Raw genomic sequence first — 27,363 nt, 5'->3', positions numbered from 1 at the left:
AGAGATACTTTGACTTCGGGCAAAACTTATATACAAATTAAAAAGGACCAGAGGGAGTGGTAGAATCCCGTAGGAGACCTGGGACTGCTTGTCGGTGACTTATGCAGATGCCGAATGCGTGTCCTTGTAGATTGTGTTACATTGAATGTGCTTAGTTGGTTAACCAGGTCTTTTCTAGTATTGAAAATATACGGCTGCATCAGCATGGCTCGGTATAATTTGATTACATATATATATATACACAGAGAAAACGACATTTATTCAAATGCATACCCCAGCCATCAGGGTTCCAACTCCAACTTCAATATGAATAATTTGTACGAGGGGAAGCGTAAGACGATATCTCCGCCGGTAAGGTAACGAGAGATCTCAATCATATGGCCCCTCAACACCCCTCTTTAGTAGACGTTGTGTGAATGTGTGTGTATGTCATGGTGGTGTGTGAGTGTGCACGTGTCTATCTTATAATACTTTATAAAAACGAAAAAGATGTGTGTGCGGTGTCATGGTGGATAATATTTTTCTTGACCTGGCTATTAATTGTTCATGTCAATGGTCATTGACACTTGCACCCGCAAAAAAATGGTCATTGACACTTCTCTCATCATATTTGATTTGTGACTAGCAGTATAAACATCAAATACTATACGATTATTTTGCAGAACAAAAAAACATAAAGGATGGATTTGGAGTGACTCTATCGGATATACACTATGTAGCGTCGAGACTCCACAGTACAATCGTGGCACTTTCCTTGCACATACGAGGACTTTCATGGGGTGGTAGGAAACTTAAGGCAGAGACACACATAAGGAAACGTTGACCGTCCGACGCAAGGTTACCTGCAAACATCAAGAGAACAATAAGTGTGTCAGGGAGAGAAAAAGGCTCTCTTTATTTCAAACGTTCGCCCCCTTCCAGTGGAGATGAGCCTCTCCTATATTTTATAGGGAAAATATGATAAGACCTATAGGGGTGCATGGTTACATACTTACATATGTCCTTTGGGCTACAACTTAACATGAGGTTATTTTAGTCTTTATAGAGAATCCTAAAACAATATTGTGTTGGAATAACCCAACAATATAACGTTGGTATATGCTTAGAGTATATCCCACATGGATACTTTTGTTCTTCATCCATCGAGTAATCATTTTCGGGTGGTGCAGGACGAGTGGGATGACCCTTGCCCTAAACGTAGATTTGACATTAACACCCCCTCCGCGCTTGCCATACCCTTGGTGTTTGGCCATCCACCATGAAGGGCATAGCCTCGATGGTACTCTCAGCACCGGGCATACCCTTCACACGACATGCTTCCCACGTTGGGCAAATGGGCGTTAAATGAGATGCCTTGCGTTGAGTTGCTCTAAGGTAGGGTGGTACCCTCCTCCAACCGACACGATATTCGGCATTGTAAATATCTAATAGTATTCAAGACAAATAATGACCATGTCGAGCGTCACCAGCCGCTCCGAATCCGACGAGGAGCTCGCCCTCCGCATTGCCCTCGAGAGGTACAAGGTGGATACGGGTAGCAGTTCCGGATCGGCCGCCTCGCCTCTCACTCGCCGGGGCAGCAAGGACGCTGGCGCTACCTCCTCCCGGCCCGCGCGCAGCTCCGTGAGGGTTGCGAAGTCCGTGCCTCCCCCACGCCAGCCCCTGCTCCCCCACGTGGGCTCCTCGTCCTTCGACGACGACCATGGCCCCTCGTCCGACGAATCGGACAATTCTCCACCAGCCGCCGACAGCTACAGCTGCGCCGGCGACTGAAAGGGAAAATGGCCGGCGAGGAAGTGGTGAAGATCCGATTTCTTCAATTTAATTTCAAATATTAGATGTAGTTTAAAGTGTCTGTCGTTTATGTGAACTTTGGTGGTCTTTTGAACATTGTTCGTGATCTTTTGACGAGTGTATTGTGCTTGCCTATGTCCTTTTGCTGATCTATGTAGTTTGATCGACGTTGCATGGTTTAGCATGGATATAGGGGATTGGATATAAGATACACGAACGTGGACGATATGATTTAAGAAGTGACCGGTCAGTGCCCGCGGAAGCGCCCAGGCGCATCCACGATCGTTTGAGGGCCCGAATTTGCCTAGTCCGGTTGTAAATGCTCTTAACCATAAGTTTTTTTTAGAGAATTATAAGGGCATGGCCAACGCTACATGCTGGACAGATGCCTCAGCTGGCACATCGACTCAATCGATACAGCTCAATTAAAAGGTGCTGCCTGTAGAGGCTAACCGGCTCTTGCAGCAGAGTCTGGTTCCTCACTGACAAAAGTGTGGAATGAGGCTAGTGTTGCTCTACATGTAGTATGTTTTTCTTGCTTTGGGAGAAAACAATGAAGAAAAGGGGAAGAACTAATGACGAGAGACTTGGAAAGGGACCATTGCTACCATTGAGTAATGATGGGTTCGGATAGCAGCTTCAAAACAAATATCTACATGGAATGCACGGGGCTCATCTTGGTACTGCCACCATTGTTCTTGCCCCAAGAAAGAAATAACCGTAAGATGTTGTATCCCGTAAGAGAGCATTTTTGTCGTGAAATATAATACAATTTTTTTAGGAAGGGCCAGGTTGTCGGTGACTTGTGCAAATGCCGAAATGTGTGTCTTGGCACACTGTGTGTTGCATTGGATGTGCTTAGTTGGTTAACCAGGCTTTTTCTATTATGAACATATAACGAACTTAACAGATCTGTCAGCATGCCCCTGTAAAGTTTGATTACGTATATACACAGAGGAAACGGCATTTTATCAAATGCATATAGGAGCGAGATTGAAATCCAACTTAGTATGTATATTTGTATGAGCGGAAGTGCAAGGCGATATTTCCGTCGGTGAAAAGAAATCAGTCATATAGCCCCTCAACACCGGTCATTTGTATACATTGTGTGGACGTGTGTGTGTGTGCATCTTGGTGGTGTGCGCTCTGTCATTTTATACTCGCTATGTTTTAAACAAAAAAATGTATGGGCGGTGCCACGGTGGATAATATTTTTCTTGACTTGGCTATCGATTGTTCATGGCAAGGTCATTGATACTTCTCTCATCATATTTGATTTCTTTGTGACCAGTGGTATAAACATAAAATATTATATGATAATTTTTCTGAACAAAAAACAGAGGACAGGTTTGGATTGACTGCAACAGATAGGCACTATTGTAACGTCGAGGCTGCACAATACAGTTGTGGTGCTTCCCTTATGCGTACGACGACCTTCGGGTGTTGCATAAAGAACTTAAGGTGGAGACACAGATAAGGGAACGTTAACCGCCCAACAAAAGGTTACCTAAAAACATGAAGAGACCAATACAGTCGTTAATTTATTTAAACTGTATGGCAATTTTAACCGCATAATATGGCAAATCCTGATACACAAGCATGGCAATTTTATTTGTTTTTGCATCTCAAATCTGGTTGTCACAATTTTTAGTTTTTTTTTTGCGTTAACATTTCCGCCTTCTAATGTGTGATATATATGGCTCCAACCTCCTTTTTCCAAAAAATAAAATGTGATATGTCTGGCTCCCATTTTACTACAAAATATCGAACAAAATATTCGTTAACGGGACTGAATTTCCACCCGAAAAAAAAGGAGAAAACAGGACTCAGCCAAATTTAAGGAAATGTCTTTACCACAAATTGAATAATGTTTTGTCAGTTCAAAAAAATCGTATATACGCGGCAAGTCAACGCTAGAGACGTCTGGAGAGGGACGGGCTTGGAATGAAAATGTCACTCCTACTAAACAATTTGAAAATAAAAGGGGAAATCACAAGACTGTCACTGTACCACATTTGTCACTCCGGTAGGTAATTCGAGAAAACAAAGGAAAATCAAAAGACTGTCACTGTATCACACTCGTCACTCCGGCAGATAGTTCGGAGGAGAAGAGAAAAATCTCAAGGCCGTCAGTGGATCACATCGTCATCCGGCGCAGGCGATCAGGAAGAGCTGAACAGCAATGGCACGCGTGTCCTGATCGGCTTCGCCGGTCGCTACGCTGCTCGCTACCGCCCGGTGTCGTCCGGTTCTTCCAACTGCCACCCTCCGGACGGCAATGCGTATCGTCTCGTCTCTCTGCTTCGAGCGTAACGCCTGCCTTGTCCGGTGGTCAGTGGTGGCCACCGCCGGAGCCGTTTTGGTTCTCTGCTTAGATCCTTCTTCCGACCTCGTCTGCGAGGAAAATTACTCTCAATGTCCTTTCGAAGTCTTGGTGTTGACGTTTTGTTTTAACTGATGATGATGCCGTCGGTTGTGTCTTGCGTGCCTGTTAGTGTTACAGTCCTGGCCGTCTTTTTCTGGACTTTGTCGATGCACTTTTACAAGGTGGAAAACCAAACAAACTTTGCTTGGATGGTTATAAAAAGACCACGGGTAAATTCCTCTAGCTTAACACAAAATGACACTCGAATTCGGAACTGAATTGTGGAACCGAGAGGCAGAAATTCAAATGCGCATGGTTCGGCATCGGATTCGGGTCAAGCCTAAATGGACCTTTTGTGTTCTGAAGAGAAATAGTTGAACATTTTCTTGTGTGATTAACGAATAGACGAATACCAACTTTGCTTTTTACAAATCCATTAAATCGCTGTATGCAGCGATGGCATATTTACTTAGACTTCATCTCGGTCCAGACATTGAGTTGGTGACTGGTGACAGTAACCAACAATATATTCTGCCAAACCAACCTAGAGCTGCTTACCTCACATAACCTTCATTCCTGCAAATAGAAACACTGCCAGTTGCATTCCAGCTTGTATAAATCATTTGGGTAAAGCATTGGACCTAACACTCACAATCTTGGAAAGTTTCAGACTTTCAGTAATGCCTCTCCTCAGGGAAAGACTTTAGGAGGTCAAGCAACCAATAGCAGCTAGTGGCGCTTAAATACGCAAAATTTGCGACGAACAATTACACCACAACCCCCAGCTGGGTTTCCCTACTTGGGAGACTTTTTGTCCAGCCAACCATTAACAGCCAGCGTTCACAAATCCGGGCATGTGAGACCAGTTCCGTGCTCCAGCCGCACCAACCATTGCCTCATATAAACCAGCAACTACTGTTTCAAGTACTATGTTTCTTTTGTTATTATTCTTGATTGAAACCCATTCAAGTACTATGTTTCTTGTCCTGGATCAGGTCTACCAACCAAGCCAAGCAACCACTACACAGCTAGGTAGGTTACACCAAAAAACGCTACGGAAATGTACATACAACATCTGTCTACACACTAGCTAAGACAAAAGAATTTTTCCTTTCACAACCGTGAAAGACAATCTGAGACGCAGTCTAAACCCTAGCAAGAGGCGGCAGTTTGATCCATCTGCTTGCTGGCCAACACCGAACTGATGGCTTGCTTCACGAAACCACGCAGGCATTCCTTGCAGGTGTTGGCTATCGCTGACAGTTTGGAAGATCCGGTTCTGCAGCTGTGCTTGCAGACCGGTTTGGGGAGTGCCAGGGCTACTGATGGAGTATGCTCCAGTCCGTAGGAAGCCAAGACGGTGTGTGTTGCTGCTCGAGCAACCTCCTTGAATCTGTCGGAACCTGGATCACAAGCAAGTTTTAACAGATCAGATATATGTAAATAAAAGAAGGTTCTTCTTGCTGAAACGGCTGAAAGGAAAAATACGTACCATAGGTTTTGTCTATCTTGAGTAGCTTCAACTCAAGCATGGCCAAGCATGATATTTCACTTTTTGCAAGTTTACCACTCTTCCTGGGTTTCTTGGATCCTTGATCATCATGTGTTCCAGAACGATGTTTTCTCTTGGATCCATCACGGTCTGGCCCAGAACTTTTTCTAACTTCAACTGTTGCTGCCACGGTACCAATTTCATTGGATGTTGTGGCACAAACGGCTGAAGGTTCCTCAGGGTTTACCCTCGGTTTTTTGGATCCTTGATCATCACGCGTTCCAGAACGATGTTTTCTCTTGGACTCACCGCGGTTTGGTCCAGAACTTTTTCTAACTTCAACTGTTGCTGCCACGGTACCAATTTCATTGGATGTTGTGGCACGAACGGCTGAAGGTTCCTCAGGGTTTACCCTGGGTTTTTTGGATCCTTGATCATCACGCATTCCAGAACGATGTTTTCTCTTGGACTCGCCACGGTCTGGTCCAGAACTTTTTCTAACTTCAATTGTTGCTGCCACGGTACCAATTTCATTGGATGTTGCAGCACGACCTGCTGAAGGTTCCTGAGGGTTTACCTTTGCACCAGATTGGTTCCCAGCGCTCGACACGATTTGTAGCGGAGAGATCGCCGTGGGACGACCGGACGATAGACTGTTTGCAGATGGATGCAGCGCATCCATTTTAGGTTTCCCTGATCCAAGCAGGCCATGCACAGATTCCAATGTTTGATCAACATGTTGTCTGTGGCTTGATAAGGCAACTTTACCGCCACACGAAGATTCTGGTGTCTGATCAACATGCTGACTATGGCTTGACGAGGCAACTTTACCATTTGGACTTTCCTGATTTGTCATTCTACTCTGGAATGAACCAATTCCTTCACAAACTAATACATGGCGATTCCCAGGCAAGTCGCAGTGCCCTACAACATCCTTCCTGGGCAGTATATTATCCCTTTTTGCACCACGGTCAAATTTCATAGCGTTTCTCTGAGTCACGGTAGGAGAAAGGCTCTGCTTCTTCTGTCCTAAGATTGTATCAATCGGGCTGAATGAAGTTGACCTATTTCCCATAGAGAATCGAGGAGTGCAGTCTAGGGAGGAAGGCTTGTCACATTTCTTCCTTCCACCAGCAGACTTTGCCATTTCCAACATTTTCCATGCCTTATTGACATAACAGGTCTCCTTAGGCGGAGGTGCCGCAGACTGCTGATGCTCTTTAACAGAAGAACTAGCGCTATTGTTGTGTAGATGTGTGGCAAATCCCGCAGAACCTGCACGGAGAGCAGGCCAGTTCTCACGCAGCAGCATTATACGGTTATTAAGATTGCGAGAATTACGAAATGTTCTAGCTCTCTCAGTTCCAAAGCGAGCATGGGCATGCAACAATGCGCGACCAGTGCCTCGCCCTTGAGGAGATTCATGAGAATATGATCCATCAGAAGAATTACCCTGCGATGGCAAATCATTGGCATTTCTATCAGGTCTAGTGCTCCGCGTATTGGTCCTACACAGTGGATTTATTTCGTAATCCTCATCCACAATGTCATAAACAGAAGGAACTGGGAAAGACCCACTGCTTTGTGCATTTGTCCCGTGCACTGGAATTGTCCCGTAATCTTCATCCACATTATCATAAATAGACGGAACTGGGATAGGCCCACTGCTCCTCGTATTTCTGTGGCGCAGTGAACTCAAAGAGTAACTCCCATCCACAATATCTGAAACGGGAGGTTCTGTAACTGGCTGGACAGTTGGAACTTCAATGGTAGTCCCACTGCTCCTCGTATTTGTGCGGCGCAGTGAACTCGAAGAGTAACCCTCATCCACAATATCCGAAACGGAAGGTTCTGTAACCGGCTCAGCAGTTGGAACTTCAATGGTAGTCCCACTGCTCCTCGTATTTGTGCGGCGCACTGAACTCAGAGAGGAACCCTCATCCACAATATCAGAAGCGGAAGGTTCTGTAACTGGCTCAGCAGTTGGAACTTCAATGGTGATTTCAATTTCACCCTGATCACTAGACCCACCATCCTCGATCTGACACCTCGAGTGCTCCTCCTTGGATGTTTCACAGTCCTTGCAGAACCAGTCTCCCTCTGGCACAGCGGTCCCTAGCCCCACGCAGTACGTGTGTGAAGCCGCATCGCACAGCTCGCAGAGGAGCAGCAGGTCCTCATCACTGGAGCAGTTACATACGCTGCAGCGGCTGTTCACGTAAGGATCAGTGCTCACCACGCTACTCACATTGCCTCGAGGATGGTATACCTGTTCAACCAACACAGCACGTCAGTTCTGCTAAGAATTGAAAGGGTCCTAACAACAGAATATAAACTACCACCTCCTTTCGGGTTTACAAGGCCCACACACATTTTGAGGCCAACTACAACCATTTATTTGACTGACTAACAAATGTTAATTATATGCCATAATTTTTTATCATTGAATTCATATGTGAAAGAAGTTTCTGATGGTATAATGATACACAACTCATATATTATTGGTCTAATTGATGGTCAAAATAAATGCGGGCTTTGTAAACCTAAAATGAGGGAGTAATAGAGTTATCAATGAATTGCTGGCATTGCGATGCAAGAACTTAAATTTGTAAGTGCATTTACAAAGGCGTGACATCAACTGACTCTACATCTTGACACATAGGAACTGCCAGGGACAATGAGAGAGGAGAGAGAATAAAACCGACTAAAAATAACAACTAGCAAAGTGTATGTGTGTTGCACCAGATCCAAAGTAAATAAATATGTGCTCACAAACCTTAAAAACATTTCGATAGTTTATACCACTCAAACTTCTTATGCTTCATCCTAATTCGGGCTGTATAACATTATAAATATGTTGGGTTTCACTCCAGTTTTAGTCCTCTTACCTATTCCACTATACAACAATCCTCTCAATAGAAAAAGAAAAAACACACCACCTACTTTTCAATTTTCAGCATAAACAAAAATGTGAAAAAGGCAGGGAAAGGCTCGGCAGCAGAGCCATGTTGGAGCAATTGAAGCGACCACGGGAGAGGCATTAGAAAATTTGAAGCGGGATCATAGATCAAATTTTGAAATGACGGAGGACGATGATTGGAAGGAGAGGTGGCTAGAGGACAGGACTGCAAAAAAAGATGACGGATGGAGGACTCGCGAGGAAATGGTTGAGGGCTAATTTAATAAATGCCGTTCGATCCCTTTGGCAGACCCCTAGTATACAGATCAGATGGTAGGACCCTAGAACCCTCTAGACAAGGTGCCGAGTTCGACTCTCTGCTGACCCAGTATTTTAATTCTGCCCCTTTTGGCAAAACATCCCACATGTGTAGAGAAGTGAACTCGCCACCAACTCGAACTTTTAGAAGTAGGAAAGATCATCTTAAGAGTCAACCCTATTGCCTTTGCGCGCCGTCGCATTCAATGCTAACTCGACGTGTAAAATCAGCTTGAGACGCACACCAAATATATAGGTTATTTCCACTGTTCCCTCTAGATGACACAAAGAGGCCAAAGAATCGACGATTGGCTTCACCTTTGCAGCAGTTACATGAATCTTTTAAGGTTTTGCCCGTGCGGCTTAATTTGTTTTCCTGATTCTTAGTTTGACAGAATCTTTTCATAAATCTCAGTACTGTGAACTTTGCCATTATGGTGTCTGAAGCTGGAACCTAGGAAATGTGCAATTATAGAAACACGTCATGAAATATTTGACAGTCTAACTTATCCATGGAGCGAGGCCGCGACGGCGACGAAGATGGCTGGATAATTATCGCGCAACTGATAGACAAGACAATCATGGGGTTGAAAATGCTTCGGATTTGGCTATTACCTGGTTGCGCTCGGCGACGTTGACGATGCGCTCGGAGGGGAGGCGGCCGGGAACGGGCGGGCGGCGGATGGTGTGGAAGCGCGCCTTGCAGAAGGGGCAGCGCGACTCGACGCGCGCCCAGGCCATGATGCAGACGAAGCAGAAGTGGTGGGCGCAGCAGTCGAGCTCGCCCCGGATCGCCCGGCGCGAGTCCGTGAAGCAGATGCCGCAGGGCACGCCCTCCGGCGCCGCGGCCACGGCCTCGGCGTCGTCGTCCATCCTGGCCTTGCCCTTGGACGCCGACGACGGGGGCGCGAGGCCGTCGCCGGCGGAGGAGGACATGAGGGCGGAGGGCGGTCGGTCGGTATGAGTGGGAGGCGCCGCGTTGGGTCCGGATCGAGTCGGATGTGTGGCTCGTCGGGCTGGGTTTCGTCGGTCGGAGCTTTTGTTCCTGCGAAATTCCTTGGTGCTCGTATTTGGGCTCGAGAGTTGAATGATATGGGCTAAGGAGGCCGAGTTCGTGTCGCTTGCAGAGAAGGCAAGGGGATTCGGTTTGGCACTTTTTTTTTACAATAGTTTTGGCTAGGCCCAATTTTTATTTGGCGCCTTAAGCACTATTTATAGGCGGGTTTTCTTTCTGTTTTCCAGCACGGATTTTTAGGCAGTTTTTTTCATGATTCTCAAAAAAGGTAGTTTTTGTTCATTTTCACTTTTTTTTCTTTTCTTATGTTTTTTTATTTTTCTTTTTCATGAAATTTTTATATTCCTTTGTGACCGTGAGGTCACGAGTTCGAGTCCTGGAAACAGCCTCTTGCACAAATGCAGGAAAAGGCTGCGTGCTATAGACCCAAAGTGGTCGGACCCTTCCCCAGACTCGTGATAACCCACAAGTATAGGGAATCGCAACAGTTTTCGAGGGTAGAGTATTCAACCCAAATTTATTGATTCGACACAAGGGAAGCCAAATAATATTCTCAAGTATTAGCAGCTGAGTTGTCAATGCAACCACATCTGAAAACTTAATATCTACAGCAAAGTATTTAGTAGCAAAATAATATGATAGTAGTGGTAACGGTAGCAAAAGGTAATGATAACAAAAGTAATGTTTTTGGTATTTTGTAGTGATTATAACAATAGCAACGGAAAAGTAAATAAGCGAAGAACAATATATGTAAAGCTCGTAGGCAATGGATCAGTGATGAAGATTTATGTCGGATGCGGTTCATCATGTAACAGTCATAACCTAGGGTGACACAGAACTAGCTCCAATTCATCAGTGTAATGTAGACATGTATTCCGAATATAGTCATACGTGCTTATGGAAAAGAACTTGCATGACATCTTTTGTCCTACCCTCCCGTGGCAGCGGGGTCCTACCGGAAACTAAGGGATATTAAGGCCTCATTTTAATAGAGTGCCGGACCAAAGCATTAACACATAGTGAATGCATGAACTCCTCAAACTACGGTCATCACCGGGAGTGGTCCCGATTATAGTCACTTCGGGGTTGCCGGATCATAACACATAGTAGGTGATTATAGACTTGCAAGATAGGATCAAAAACTCTCATATATTGATGAAAACATAATAGGTTCAGATCTGAAATCATGGCACTCGGGCCCTAGTGACAAGCATTAAGCATAGCAAAGTCATAGCAACATCAATCTCAGAACATAGTGGATACTAGGGATCAAACCCTAACAAAACTAACTCGATTACATGATAAATCTCATCCAGCCCATCACCGTCCAGCAAGCCTACGATGGAATTACTCACGCACGGCGGTGAGCATCATGAAATTGGTGATGGAGGAAGGTTGATGATGACGATGGCGACGGATTTCCCTCTCCGGAGCCTCGAACGGACTCCAGATCAGCCCTCCCGAGAGGTTTTAGGGCTTGGCGGCGACTCCGTATCGTAAAACACGATGAATCCTTTTTCTTAATTTTTTTCTCTCCGAAACCAAATATATAGAATTGGAGTTGAGGTCGGAGGAGCTTCAGGGGGCCCACGAGGTAGGAGGGCGCGCCCCCCACCCCCGTGGCTAGGGTGTGGGCCCCCTGGTCTTCATCTTTTGCAAGGATTTTTTTATTATTTCTAAAAAGACGTTCGGTGAAGTTTCAGGTCATTCCGAGAACTTTTGTTTCTGCACATAAATAACACCATGGCAATTCTGCTGAAAACAACGTCAGTCCGGATTAGTTCCATTCAAATCATGCAAGCTAGAGTCCAAAAATGGCAAAAGTGTTTGGAAAAATAGATACGACGGAGACGTATCAACTCCCCCAAGCTTAAACCTTTGCTTGTCCTCAAGCAATTCAATTGACAAACTGAAAGTGATAAAAAAACTTTTACAAACTCTGTTTGCTCTTATTGTTGTAAATATGTAAAGCCAGCATTCGAGTTTTCAGCAAAGATTATAAACTAACCATATTCACAATAACGCTTAGGTCTCATGTTTACTCATATCAATGGCATAATCAATTAGAGAGCAATAATAATAAATCTTGGATGACAACACTTTATCAAAACAATCATAATATGATATAATAAGATGGTATCTTGTAACATCCCAAATTTTCAATTTGAAATGTTATACATTAAATCATCATTGATATCATATTTTATTTGCTTTTTGGTTTGATCCTAGAAATCCTACGCAACTCAAGGGCCTACGCAGAGAGTTGGGGATTTCGTTATTTTTATATTTGAGGTTTTCTCGAATTATGAAAAGAGGATCATTTGATTTTAATTATTTTTCTCTGAATTATTTCTTTTATTAAAAATGAAAGGGAGAGGATAAAACGACTTCCTCAAAATAAACAAATATCAGAGATTTAATATTAAAATCAAATAGGATTTTTATTTTGGAGTTTTTCGCTGTTTTATTTGAATTTAGGAAAAATGCACATTTTTAAAAATTGCATTTAGGCCCCAAATAAATGTTCACTTTGTCTGGCTTGATTTTAGAAGTCGGGGAAAATTTATTTCGAGATTTTTGGAGTCTGTTTAGTATTTCTTTTCTTTCTTTTTCTACACGTCAAATTATTTTAAAAAAATCGACCGACTTAGGGCCGTACTCGGCCAGGACTTCTCGGGCCAGGCCTTTATAAGCCGCCGCCCCGAGGCCCGTTACCGCTGCCCCACACGAAATCCTAACCCTAGCCACCACCCGCCGCCGCTGCGGCGCCGCCCGTGCCGGAGCCCGCCGCCGCCGCCACCCTCCACCCGCGCCGCCCGCGCCGGAGCCCGCCGCCGCTGCCCGCGCTGCCGCCCGCGCCGCCTCGCCGGAGCTTGCCGCCGCCGACTCGCCGGATCCCGTCGGAGTTCGAGGTAGCCACCGTTTTTTTTAAAACCGATCGGTTTTATTACATAAACCCTAGATCCGTTTTTTCTAGATCCGTTTCGGTTTATTTTCTTCGGTTTAGTTATTTAGCGAATGGCCGCTTTTACGTTCGTTTTTATGAACGGTTTTCGTCGTTTAGCCGCAGACAGCTAACGTTCGTTCGTTAGCCTGTTCGTCGTTTTTCTTTTTCTCGGATTTTCCGTGATTATTTCTGATCGCGATTTCTGATCCGATTTTCGTTTTAGTTTAACTTTTCGCTCGTTTATCGGAATCAGGCGATTCAAGCGCCTAGAGTTTCTTCTCGAAACCCTTTTTCCGTTTAACCAACTCAAACAAGTTTTTGCTTCTGTAAAATTTGACTTAGATCCAGATTAGTAAACGAAGCTTGTTTCTTTCGTCGTTTGCCTTTCGTCGCTTCGTTTGATTTGTTTCTTTTTGCAAATCGGAGTTCTTAAGTTGAATTTTTTGGTTAGATCTCTTATTTGAGTTTTACCTGTGCATTAGATGAGTACTTATTGTATGCTTGTTTGTTTGTTTGCGTTAGAGTACCCGGAGTGCGCCGCTTGCTACTTCGAATCTCTAGGTTTCACGGATCATCAGCAAGACAAGTAACACTTTGATCATACCTCTTACTACCCAGTTTTATTGCATTAGATCAATCCTCAAACATTGCATGATTAGGATCTAATTAAATTGTGGGTTTTGGGGAAGTAGATGAGGTAGTACCTATTACCTGTTTTATTATCAAACCCTGGGAGTTACTTCTACGTTTGCTTATTCCATGCTATGCTTGTAGACGTGGATTGGGTTTGAGAGTATTCATGACTGATGTGAGATTGTTTAATTAATGGTTAAACTTAAGGTGGCAACTTAAATACACATCTGGGTGGATTGGGGCACCTGGGTATTCCAGTGATTGCCTGTTTTTCTTTATGGACCGCCACCCAGGCTCAAAGGGATCATGAGATTATTCATGCTAGAAACTTCCATGTGCAGCCACAAGCTACTATGGGCTCTAGCATAGTTGATTAAGTCGTGCAAACTCTTATAGTGGTAGACTAGCAGATGTAGGGGGAAGTAGGTGTAACGGTCTACCCGATCGTAAGGTGCTAGCGCTTCTGAAAGACTATGTCTCGGTCATCCGTTTCTCAAACGCCATGTAGTGCGAGAATTCCAACGGAGGAGATCGAGTCTTGTGGGGAAAAGTGCGCAAACCTCTGCAGAGTGTATAAACTAATCATGATTAGCCGTGTCCCCGGTTATGGACATTTTGAGTATCTCGTACTTGGATTATCATGTGAATCTCATCATGTGACTTTAATTAATTTTGTTGGGTTTTAATGATGATGTTTAATTGGGATTGAGAGGGTGTCTACGCTCTCAATGTTTAACAACTACCATGATAGTTAAATAAAATTTATTCCTTTGCAGTAGGGAAAAATTGGCTTTACGCAAAACTGTAACCATAGAGCTTTCCACCAGCCATATATGCATGTAGTATAGCCTATTTTTGTTCATTACTCTCTATGTGTTACTTTGCCAGCATATTCCATGTGCTGACCCGTTTTCGGGCTGCAACGTTCATGTTGCAGACTTTTCAGACGACGAGTAAAGAACTTTAGGTCGTGATTCTATACTCAGTGATGCCGTTGGAGTTGATGGACTCACTTATCTTCCAAGCCTTCCGCTGTTATCGTTATTAGATGGCCTTAAGCCATATTATTTGTAATAAGTTCTCTTTTGAGACACTCGTTGTAATAAGTGTGTGATTGCTACTCTGTTATAAATCCTTCAAGTACTGTGCGTGTCAGCATTACTGATCCAGGGATGACACTGAAGCACAGATATCGGACCGTTTGAGGTCTGGTCGCCACATATCTCGCTAGCCCTTTCTGAGACCGCAAAACATAAATGCAGAGCACCTTTAAAGATCAAGGACTGACTAGACATTGTAATTCATGGTAAAAGAGATCCAGTCAAGTCATACTTAATGTAAACTAACAGTAATGAATGCAAATGACAACGGTGCTCTCCAGTGATGTCTACTACACAATTCTTCTTGTAGACGTTGTTGGGCCTCCAAATGCAGAGGTTTGTAGGACAGTAGCAAATTTCCCTCAAGTGGATGACCTAAGGTTTTTCAATCCGTGGGAGGCGTAGGATGAAGATGGTCTCTCTCAAGCAACCCTGCAACCAAATAACAAAGAGTCTCTTGTGTCACCAACACACCCAATACAATGGTAAATTGTATAGGTGCACTAGTTCGGCGAAGAGATGGTGATACAAGTGCAATATGGATAGTATATAAAGGTATTTGTAATCTGAAATTATAAAAATAGCAAGGTAACTAATGATAAAAGTGAGCGTAAATGGTATTGCAATGCTAGGAAATAAGGCCTAGGGTTCATACTTTCACTAGTGCAGGTCCTCTCAACAATAATAACATAATTGGATCACATAATTATCCCTCAACATGCAACAAAGAGTCACTCCAAAGTCACTAATAGCGGAGAACACGCGAAGAGATTATGGTAGGGTACGAAACCACCTCAAAGTTATTCTTTCCAATCAATCCGTTGGGTTATTCCTATAAGTGTCACAAATAGCCCTAGAGTTCGTACTAGAATAACACCTTAAGACACAAAGCAACCAAAACCCTAGTGTCACCTAGATACCCCAATATCACCTCAAGTATCCGTGGGTATGATTATACGATATGCGTCACACAATCTCAGATTCATCTATTCAACCAACACAAAGGACCTCAAAGAGTGCCCCAAAGTTCTACCGGAGAATCACGACGTAAACGTGTGCCAACCCCTATGCATAGGTTCATGGGAGGAACCCGCAAGTTGATCACCAAAACATACATCAAGTGAATCACGTGGTATCCCATTGTTACCATAGATACGCACAGCAAGACATGTTGGGAACGTAGTAATTTCAAAAAAATTCCTACGCACACGCAAGATCATGGTGATGCATAGCAACGAGAGGGGAGAGTGTTGTCCACATACCCTCGTAGACCGAAAGCGGAAGCGTTAGCATAACGCGGTTGATGTAGTCGTACGTCTTCACGATCTGACCGATCAAGTACCGAACGCACGGCACCTCCGAGTTCAGCACACGTTCAGCCCGATGACGTCCCTCTAACTCTGATCCAGCCGAGTGTTGAGGGAGAGTTTCGTTAGCACGACGGCGTGGTGACGATGTTGATGTTCTACTGACGCAGGGCTTCACCTAAGCACTGCTAAAGTATTATCGAGGTGGACTATGGTGGAGGGGGGCACCGCACACGGCTAAGAAGACAATCAACTTGATCAACTTCTGTGTCTAGAGGTGCCCCCTGCCCCTATATATAAAGGACCAAGGGGGGAGGCGGACGGCCTAGGAGGAGGGCGCGCCAAGGGGGGAGTCCTACTCCCACCGGGAGTAGGACTCCTCCTTTCCTTGTTGGAGTAGGAGTGAAGGAAAGAGGAGGAGAGGGAGAAGGAAAGGGGGGTTGCATCCCTTCTCCAATTCGGACCAGAGGGGTGGCGCAGGCCTCCTTCCTTTTGGCCTATCTCCTCTATTCCCGTATGGCCCAATAAAGCCCATATACTCCCTGGCGAATTCCCGTAACTCTCCGGTACTCTGAAAAATACCCGAATCACTCGGAACCTTTCCGAAGTCCGAATATAGTCGTCCAATCTATTAATCTTTACATCTCGACCATTTCGAGACTCCTCGTCATGTCCCCGATCTCATCCGGGACTCCGAACTCCTTCGGTACATCAAAACATATAAACTCATAATATAACTGTCATCGTAGTGTTAAGCGTGCGGACCCTACGGGTTCGAGAACTATGTAGACATGACCGAGACACATCTCCGGTCAATAACCAATAGCGGAACCTGGATGCTCATATTGGCTCCTACATATTCTACGAAGATCTTTATCGGTCAGACCGCATAACAACATACATTGTTCCCTTTGTCATCGGTATGTTACTTGCCCGAGATTCGATCGTCGGCATCTCAATACCTAGTTCAATCTCGTTACCGACAAGTCTCTTTACTCGTTCCGTAATACATTATCCAACAACTAACTCATTAGTTGCAATGCTTGCAAGGCTTAGGTGATGTGCATTACCGAGAGGGCCCAAAGATACCTCTCCGACAATCGGAGTGACAAATCCTAATCTCGAAATACGCCAACCCAACAAGTACCTTCAGAAACACCTGTAGAGCACCTTTATAATCACCCAGTTACGTTGTGACGTTTGGTAGCACACAAAGTGTTCCTCCGGTAAACGGGAGTTGCATAATCTCATAGTCATAGGAACATGTATAAGTCATGAAGAAAGCAATAGCAACAAACTAAACGATCAAGTGCTAAGCTAACGGAATGGGTCAAGTCAATCACATCATTCTCCTAATGATGTGATCCCGTTAATCAAATGACAACTCATGTCTATGGTTAGGAAACATAACCATCTTTGATCAACGAGCTAGTCAAGTAGAGGCATACTAGTGACACTCTGTTTGTCTATGTATTCACACATGTATTATGTTTCCGGTTAATACAATTCTAGCATGAATAATAAACATTTATCATGATATAAGTAAATAAATAATAACTTTATTATTGTCTCTAGGGCATATTTCCTTCAGTCTCCCACTTGCACTAGAGTAAAAAATCTAGTTCACATCGCCATGTGATTTAACATCAATAGTTCACATCACCATGTGATTAACACCCATAGTTCACATCGTCATGTGACCAACACCCAAAGGGTTTACTAGAGTCAATATTGTAGTTCACATCGCTATGTGATTAATACCCAAAGAGTACTAATGTGTGATCATGTTTTGCTTGTGAGGGAAGTTTAGTCAACGGGTCTGCCACATTCAGATCCATACGTATTTTGCAAATTTCTATGTCAACAATGCTCTGCACGGAGCTACTCTAGCTAATTGCTCCCACTTTCAATATGTATCCAGATTGAGACTGAGAGTCATTTGGATCAGTGTCAAAACTTGCTTCGACGTAACCCTTTATGACGAACCTTTTGTCACCTCCATAATCGAGAAACATATCCTTATTCCACTAAGGATAATTTTGACCAATGTCCAGTGATCTACTCCTAGATCACTATTGTACTCCCTTGCCAAACTCAGGGCAGGGTATACAATAAGTCTGGTACACAACATGGCATACATTATAGAACCTATGGCTGAGGCATAGGGAATGACTTTCATTCTCTCTCTATCTTCTGCCGTGGTCGGGTTTTGAGTCTTACTCAACTTCACACCTTGTAACACAGGCAAGAACTCTTTTTTGACTGTTCCATTTTGAACTACTTCAAAATCTTGTCAAGGTATGTACTCATTGAAAAACTTATCAAGCGTCTTGATCTATCTCTATAGATCTTGATGCTCAATATGTAAGCAGCTTCACCGAGGTCTTTCTTTGAAAAAACTCCTTTCAAACATTCCTTTATGCTTTGCAGAATAATTCTACATCATCTCTGATCAACAATATGTCATACATATACTTATCAGAAATGATGTAGTGCTCCCACTCACTTCCTTGTAAATACAGGCTTCACCGCAACTTTGTATAAAACTATATGCTTCGATCAATTTATCGAAGCGTATGTTCCAACTCCGAGATGCTTGCACCAGTCCATAGATGGATCGCTGGAGCTTGCATGTTTTGTTAGTACCTTTAGGATTGACAAAACCTTCTGGTTGCATCATATACAACTCTTCTTTAATAAATCCGTTAAGGAATGCAATTTTGTTTATCCATTTGCCAGATTTCATAAAATGTGGCAATTGCTAACATGATTCGGACAGACTTAAGCATAGATACGAGTGAGAAACTCTCATCGTAGTCAACACCTTGAACTTGTCGAAAACCTTTTGCGACAATTCTAGATTTGTAGATAGTAACACTACTATCAACGTCCGTCTTCCTCTTGCAGATCCATTTAATCTCAATGGCTCGCCGATCAATGGGAAAGTCAATCAAAGTCCATACTTTGTTCTCATACATGGATCTCATCTCAGATTTCATGGCCTCAAGCCATTTCGCGGAATCTGGGCTCATCATCGCTTCCTCATAGTTCGTAGGCTCGTCATGGTCAAGTAACATGACCTCCAGAACAGGATTACCGTACCACTCTGGTGCGGATCTCACTCTGGTTTACCTACGAGGTTCGTTAGCAACTTGATCTAAAGTTACATGATCATCATCATTAGCTTCCTCACTAATTGGTGTAGTAGTCACAGGAACATATTTCTGTGATGAATTACTTTCCAATAAGGGAGTACGTACAGTTACCTCATCAAGTTCTACTTTCCTCCCACTCACTTCTTTCGAGAGAAACTCCTTCTCTAGAAAGGATCCATTCTCAGCAACGAATATCTTGCCTTCGGATCTGTGATAGAAGGTGTACCCAACATTTTCTTTTGGGTATCCTATGAAGACGCACTTCTCTGATTTGGGTTTGAGCTTACCAGGTTGAAACTTTCTCACACAAGCATTGCAACCTCAAACTTTAAGAAATGACAGCTTAGGTTTCTTGCTAAACCATAGTTCATACGGTGTCGTCTCAACGGATTTAGATGGTGCCCTATTTAACGTGAATGCAGCTGTCTCTAATGCATAACCCCAAAACGATAGTGGTAGATCGGTAAGAGACATCATAGATCGCACCATATCTAATAAAGTACGGTTATGACATTCGGACACACCATTACACTGTGCTGTTCTAGGTGGCGTGAGTAGTGAAACTATTTCACATTGTTTTAACTGAAGGCCAAACTCTTAACTCAAATATTTTACCTCTACGATCATATCGTAGAAACTTTTATTTTCTTGTTACGATGATTCTCCACTTCACTATGAAATTCTTTGAACTTTTCAAATGTTTCAGACTTGTGTTTCATTAAGTTGATATACCCATATCTGCTCAAATCATCTGTGAAGGTCAGAAAATAACGATACTTGTCGTGAGCCTTAACACTCATCGGACCGCATACATCAGTATGTATTATTTCCAATAAGTCAGTTGCTCGCTCCATTGTTCCGGAGACGGAGTCTTAGTCATCTTGCCCATGAGGCATGGTTCGCAAGCATCAAGTGATTCATAATCAAGTGATTCCAAAAGTCCATCAGCATGGAGTTTCTTCATGCGCTTTACACCAATATGACCTAAACGGTAGTGCCACAAATAAGTTGCACTATCATTATTAACTTTGCATCTTTTGGTTTCAATATTATGAATATGTGTATCACTACGATCGAGATCCAATGAACCATTTTCATTGGGTGTGTAACCATATAATGTTTTATTCATGTAGACAGAACAACAATTTATTCTCTTACTTAAATGAATAACCGTATTGCAATAAACATGATCAAATCATATTCATGCTCAACACAAACACCAAATAACACTTATTTAGGTTCAATACTAATCCCGAAAGTATAGGGAGTGTGCGATGATGATCATATCAATCTTGGAACCACTTCCAACACACATCGTCACTTCACCCTTAACTAGTCTCTGTTCATTCTGCAACTCCCGTTTCGAGTTACTACTCTTAGCAACTGAACCAGTATCAAATACCGAGGGGTTGCTACGAACACTAGTAAAATACACATCAATAATCTGTATATCAAATATACCTTTGTTCACTTTGCCATCCTTCTTACCCGCCAAAACTTGGGGCAGTTCCGCTTCCAGTGACCAGTCCCTTTGCAGTAGAAGCACTTAGTCTCAGGCTTAGGACCAGACTTGGGCTTCTTCACTTGAGTAGCAACTTGCTTGCCGTTCTTCTTGAAGTTCCCCTTCTTACCTTTGCCCTTTTCTTGAAACTAGTGGTCTTGTCTACCATCAACACTTGATATTTTTCTTGATTTCTACCTTCGTTGATTTCAGCATTACGAAGAGCTTGGGAATCGTTTCCGTTATCCCTTGCATATCATAGTTCATCACGAAGTTCTTCTAACTTGGTGATGGTGACTAGAGAATTCTGTCAATCACTATCTTATCTGGAAGATTAACTCCCACTTGATTCAAGCGATTGTAATACCCAAACAATCTGAGCACATGCTCACTGCTTGAGCTATTCTCCTCCATCTTTTTAGCTATAGAACTTGTTGGAGACTTCATATCTCTCAACTCGGGTATTTGCTTGAAATATTAACTTCAACTCCTGGAACATCTCATATGGTCCATGACATTCAAAACATCTTTGAAGTCCCGATTCTAAGCCGTTAAGCATGGTGCACTAAACTATCAAGTAGTCATCATATTGAGCTAGCCAAACGTTCATAACATCTGCCTCTGCTCCTGCAATAGGTCTGTCACCTAGCGGTGCATCAAAGACATAATTCTTCTGTGCAGCAATGAGGATAATCCTCAGATCACGGATCCAATCCACATCATTGCTACTAACATTTTTCAACATAATTTTTCTTTAGGAACACAATAAACTGGGAGCAACATCGCGAGCTATTGATCTACAACATAGATATGCTAATACTACCAGGACTAAGTTCATGATAAATTAAAGTTCATTTAATCATATTACTTAAGAACTCCCACTTAGACAGACATCCCTCTAATCTTCTAAGTGATCACGTGATCCATATCAACTAAACCATGTCCGATCGTCACGTGAGATGGAGTAGTTTCAATGGTGAACATCACTATGTTGATCATATCTACTATATGATTCACGCTCGACCTTTCGGTCTTCGTGTTCCGATGCCATATCTGTTATATGCTAGGCTCGTCAAGTTTAACCTGAGTATTCCGCGCGTGCAACTGTTTTGCACCCGTTGTATTTGAACGTAGAGCCTATCACACCCGATCATCACGTGGTGTCTCAGCACGAAGAACTTTCGCAACGGTGCATACTCAGGGAGAACACTTATACCTTGATAATTTAGTGAGAGATTATCTTATAAAGCTACCGCCAAACTAAGCAAAATAAGATGTATAAAAGATAAACATCACATGCAATCATAATATGTGACATGATATGGCCATCATCATCTTGTGCCTTTGATCTCCATCTCCAAAGCATCTTCATGATCCCCATCGTCACCGGCATGACACCATGATCTCCATCATCTTGATCTATATCAATGTGTTGTCATATGATTGTCTCACCAACAATTGCTCTTGCAACTATTGCTATCGCATAGCTATAAAGTAAAGCAATTATTTGGCGCTTGCATCTTATGCAATAGAGAGATAACCATAAGGCTTTTGCCAGTTGCCGATAACTTCAACAAAACATGATCATCTCATACAACAACTTATATATCATTATGTCTTGACCATATCACATCACAACATGCCCTGCAAAAACAAGTTAGACGTCCTCTACTTTGTTGTTGCAAGTTTTACGTGGATGCTACGGGCTGAGCAAGAACCGTTCTTACCTACGCATCAAAACCATAATGATAGTTTGTCAAGTTAGTGCTGTTTTAACCTTCTCAAGGACCGGGCTTAGCCACACTCGGTTCAACTAAAGTTGGAGAAACTGACACCCGCTAGTCACCTGTGTGCATAGCACGGCGGTAAAACCAGTCTCGCGTAAGCGTACGCATAATGTCGGTCCGGGCCGCTTCATCCAACAATACCGCCGAACCAAAGTATGACATGCTAGTAAGCAGTATGACTTATATCGCCCACAACTCACTTGTGTTCTACTCATGCATATGACATCTACGCATAAAACCTGGCTCGGATGCCACTGTTGGGAACATAGTAATTTCAAAGAAATTCCTATGCACACGCAAGATCACGGTGATGCATAGCAACGAGAGGGGAGACTGTTGTCCACGTACCCTCGTAGATCGAAAGCGGAAGCGTTAGCACAACGCGGTTGATGTAGTCGTACGTCTTCATGATCCGACCAATCAAGTACCGAACGCACGGCACCTCCGAGTTCAGCACACGTTCAGCCCGATGACGTCCCTCTAACTCCGATCCAGCCGAGTGTTGAGGGAGAGTTCATCAGCACGACGGCGTGGTGACGATGTTGATGTTCTACCGACGCAGGGCTTCGGCTAAGCACTGCTACAGTATTATCGAGGTGGACTATGGTGGATGGGGGCACCGCACACGGCTAAGAGACGATCAACTTGATCAACTTGGGTGTCTAGAGGTGCCCCTGCCCCTGTATATAAAGGAGCAAGGGGGGAGGCGGCCGTCCTAGGAGGAGGGCGCGCCAAGGGGGGAGTCCTACTCCCACCGGGAGTAGGACTCCTCCTTTCCTTGTTGGAGTAGGAGTGAAGGAAAGAGGAGGAGAGGGAGAAGGAAAAGGGGGCTGCACCCCTTGTCCAATTCGGACCAGAGGGGGGGCGCAAGCCTCCTTCCTTTTGGCCTATCTCCTCTATTCCCGTATGGCCCAATAAGGCCCATATACTCCCCGGCGAATTCCCGTAACTCTCCGGTACTCCAAAAAATACCCGAATCACTCGGAACCTTTCGGAAGTCCGAATATAGTCGCCCAATATATCGATCTTTACGTCTCGACCATTTCGAGACTCCTCGTCATGTCCCCGATCTCATCCGGGACTCTGAACTCCTTCGGTACATCAAAACATATAAACTCATAATATAACTGTCATCGTAGCGTTAAGCGTGCGGACCCTACGGGTTCGAGAACTATGTAGACATGACCGAGACACGTCTCCGGTCAATAACCAATAGCGGAACCTGGATGCTCATATTGGCTCCTACATATTCTACGAAGATCTTTATCGGTCAGACCGCATAACAACATACGTTGTTCCCTTTGTCATCGGTATGTTACTTGCCTGAGATTCGATCGTCGGCATCTCAATACCTAGTTCAATCTCGTTACCGGCAAGTCTCTTTACTCGTTCCGTAATACATCATCCCACAACTAACTCATTAGTTGCAATGCTTGCAAGGCTTAGGTGATGTGCATTACCGAGAGGGCCCAGAGATACCTCTCCGACAATCGGAGTGACAAATCCTAATCTCGAAATACGCCAACCCAACAAGTACCTTCGTAAACACCTGTAGAGCACCTTTATAATCACCCAGTTACGTTGTGATGTTTGGTAGCACACAAAGTGTTCCTCTGGTAAACGGGAGTTGCATAATCTCATAGTCATAGGAACATGTATAAGTCATGAAGAAAGCAATAGCAACAAACTAAACGATCAAGTGCTAAGCTAACAGAATGGGTCAAGTCAATCACATCATTCTCCTAATGATGTGATCCCGTTAATCAAATGACAACTCATGTCTATGGTTAGGAAACATAACCATCTTTGATCAACAAGCTAGTCAAGTAGAGGCATACTAGTGACACTGTTTGTCTATGTATTCACACATGTATTATGTTTCCGGTTAATACAATTCTAGCATGAATAATAAACATTTATCATGATATAAGGAAATAAATAATAACTTTATTATTGCCTCTAGGGCATATTTCCTTCAAGACATACATCAAGTGTTCTCAAATCTTTAAAGACTCAATCCGATAAGATAACTTTAAAGGGGAAACTCAATTCATTACAAGAGAGTAGAGGGGGAGAAAACATCATAGGATCCAACTATAATAGCAAAGCTCGTGATACATCAAGATCGTATCACCTCAAGAACACGAGAGAGAGAGAGATCAAACACATAGCTACTAGTACATACCCTTAGCCCCGAGGGAGAACTACTCCATCCTCGTCATGGAGAGCACCGGGATGATGAAGATGGCCACCAGAGAAGGATTGCCCCCTCCGGCAGGGTGCCGGAACGGGTCTAGATTGGTTTTCAGTGGCTACGAAGGCTTCTGGCGGCGGAACTCCCGATCTATTGTCTCTTCTGGAAGTTTTAGGGTACGTAGGTGTATATGGGTGAAAGAAGTACGCCGGTGGACCGAAGGGGGGGCCACGAGGCAGGTGGGCGCGCCCCCACCCTCGTGGGCACCTCCCTTCTTTCCTGACATGCACTCCAAGCTTTTTCGGTAGCTTTCCTTCCAAAAATAACTTCTCCAGTTGATTTCGTTCCGTTTCGACTCCGTCTGATATTCCTTTTCTTCGAAACACTAAAATAGGCAAAAAACAACAAATCTGGGCTGGGCCTCCGGTTAATAGGTTAGTCCCAAAAATAATATAAAAGTGGATAATAAAGCCCAATATTGTCTAAAACAGTAGATAATATAGCATCGAGCAATAAAAAATTATAGATACGTTGGAGACGTATCATCCGGCAGGTGCTTTTTAATAAGAGGGTGATCACTCAACATAAAAGTAAATAGATAGGGAAGCAGGGATTTGTAGAGGTGCCAGAGCTCGGTTTTGAAATAGAGATGAATAATATTTTGAGCGGTATACTTTCATTGTCAACATAACAACCGAGAGATGGCGATATCTTCCATGCTACACACATTATAGGCGGTTCACAAACAGAATGGTAAAGTTTATACTCCCCCTCCACCAACAAGCATCAATCCATGGCTTGCTCGAAACAACGAGTGCCTCCAACTAACAAGAGTCCCAGGGGGAGTTTTGTTTGCAATTATTTTGATTTGATTTGCATAAAGCATGGGACTGGGCATCCCAGCGACCAGCCATTTTCTCGTGAGTGAGGAGCGGAGTCCACTCCTCTTGAGAATAACCCGCCTAACATGGAAGATACAGACAACCCTAGTTGATACATGAGCTATTCGAGCATACAAAACAGGATATTTATTTGAAGGTTTAGAGTTTGGCACATACAAATTTACTTGGAACGGCTGGTAGATACCGTATATAGGTAGGTATGGTGGACTTATATGGCATAACTTTGGGGTTTATGGGATTGGATGCAGAAGCAGTATTCCCGCTTAGTATAGGTGAAGGCTAGAAAAAGACTGGGAAGCGACCAGCTAGAGAGCGACAACAATCATGAACATGCATTAAAATTAATCAACACCGAATGCAAGCATGAGTAGGATATAATCCACCATGAACATAAATATCGTGAAGGCTATGTTGATTTTGTTTCAACTACATGCGTGAACATGTGCCAAGTCAAGTCACTTAAATCATTCAGAGGAGGATACCACCCTATCATACCACATCACAACCATTTTAATAGCATGTTGGCACGCAAGGTAAACCATTATAAGCTCCTAGCTAATCAAGCATGGCACAAGAAACTATGATCTCTAGTTGTCATTGCAAAGATGTTTATTCATAATAGGCTGAATCAGGAACGATGTGTTGGGGAACGTAGTAATTTCAAAAAAATTCCTAAGCACACACAGGATCATGGTGATGCATAGCAACGAGAGGGGAGAGTATGCCTACGTACCCTCGTAGACCGAAAGCGGAAGCGTTATATCAACGCGGTTGATGTAGTCGTACGTCTTCACAATCCGATTGATCCAAGTACCGAAAGCATGGCACCTCCGAGTTCTGCACACGTTCGGCTCGGTGACGTCCTCGCCTTCTCGATCCAGCAAGAGGGGCGAAGTAGTAGATGAGTTCAGGCAGCACGACAACGTGGTGACGGTGTTGGTGAATAACAATCTCCACAGGGCTTCACCTAAGCACTACGAAAACTATGACCAAGGATAAACTAGAGGGGACGGGGTAGCCGGCACACGGCTTGGTGTTTCTTGATGTGTCCTGGGTGCTAGCCCTACCCCTCTATTTATATGTTGAGCCTTGGGGTCGAAACTTGGAGTAAAAGCCACCACAAAGTCGGTTTCACCCAAAAGGCAAGAGTACTTCTCGGACTCCAGGGCCAGACGCCAGGGTTCCCGGCGTCTGGACCCAGACGCCAGGGACCCTGGCGTCTGGCCCCCGGACTCCGCAAAACTTCATTTTGCGCTTTCCAAAAACCTTGTGGGCTTTCCCCTTTGGCCCAAATAAAGTGTTCTCGTACCCAAACATTTCGGGAAACATCCGGAACCCCTTCCGGTGAATTTCGGAACCCTTCCGGTGACCAAACACTATCATCCCATATATCAAACTTTATCTCCGGACCATTCCGGAGTTCCTCGTTATGTCCGTGATCTCATCCCGGACTCCGAACAACATTCGGCCACCAATATACATAACTCATATAATACTATATCATCAACGAACATTAAGCGTGCGGACCCTACGGGTTCGAGAACTATGTAGACATGACCGAGACACCTCTCTGGTCAATAACCAACAGCGGGACCTGGATGCCCATATTGGCTCCTACATATTCTACGAAGATCTTTATCGCTCAGACTGCATAACAACATACGGTGTTCCCTTTGTCATCGGTATGTTACTTGCCCGAGATTCGATCGTCGGTATCTTAATACCTAGTTTAATCTTGTTACCGACAAGTCTCTTTCCTTGTTCTGTAATACATCATCCCGCAACTAACTCATTAGTTACAATGCTTGCAAGGCTTATAGTGATGTGCATTACCGAGTGGGCCCAGAGATACCTCTCCGACAATCGGAGTGACAAATCCTAATGTCGAAATACGCCAACCCAACAAGTACCTTTGGAGACACCTATAGAGCACATTTATAATCACCCAGTTACG

General features: G+C 43.8%; 1 protein-coding gene across 1 annotated transcript; it reads right to left on the bottom strand.

Annotated features, from left to right (window-relative positions):
* Positions 1-5,075: 5,075 nt before the first annotated feature.
* Positions 5,076-9,883, bottom strand: LOC125520085 (uncharacterized). Its single transcript, XM_048684891.2, has 3 exons — positions 9,484-9,883; positions 5,652-7,920; positions 5,076-5,562 (listed from the first exon to the last, which is right to left on the bottom strand). The coding sequence occupies exons 1-3, from the start codon at positions 9,802-9,804 to the stop codon at positions 5,312-5,314; spliced, it is 2,841 nt and encodes a 946-aa protein (XP_048540848.2). The 5' UTR covers positions 9,805-9,883; the 3' UTR covers positions 5,076-5,311.
* Positions 9,884-27,363: the final 17,480 nt, after the last annotated feature.

The sequence above is a fragment of the Triticum urartu genome, chromosome 7A (assembly GCF_056163025.1).
Source record: "Triticum urartu cultivar PI428250 chromosome 7A, HENAU_Tu73, whole genome shotgun sequence".
In the NCBI taxonomy this organism is placed as follows: Eukaryota; Viridiplantae; Streptophyta; class Magnoliopsida; order Poales; family Poaceae; genus Triticum; species Triticum urartu.
Note: the sequence above shows the minus strand (reverse complement) of the source record. Positions and strands in the feature narration are given on the sequence as shown.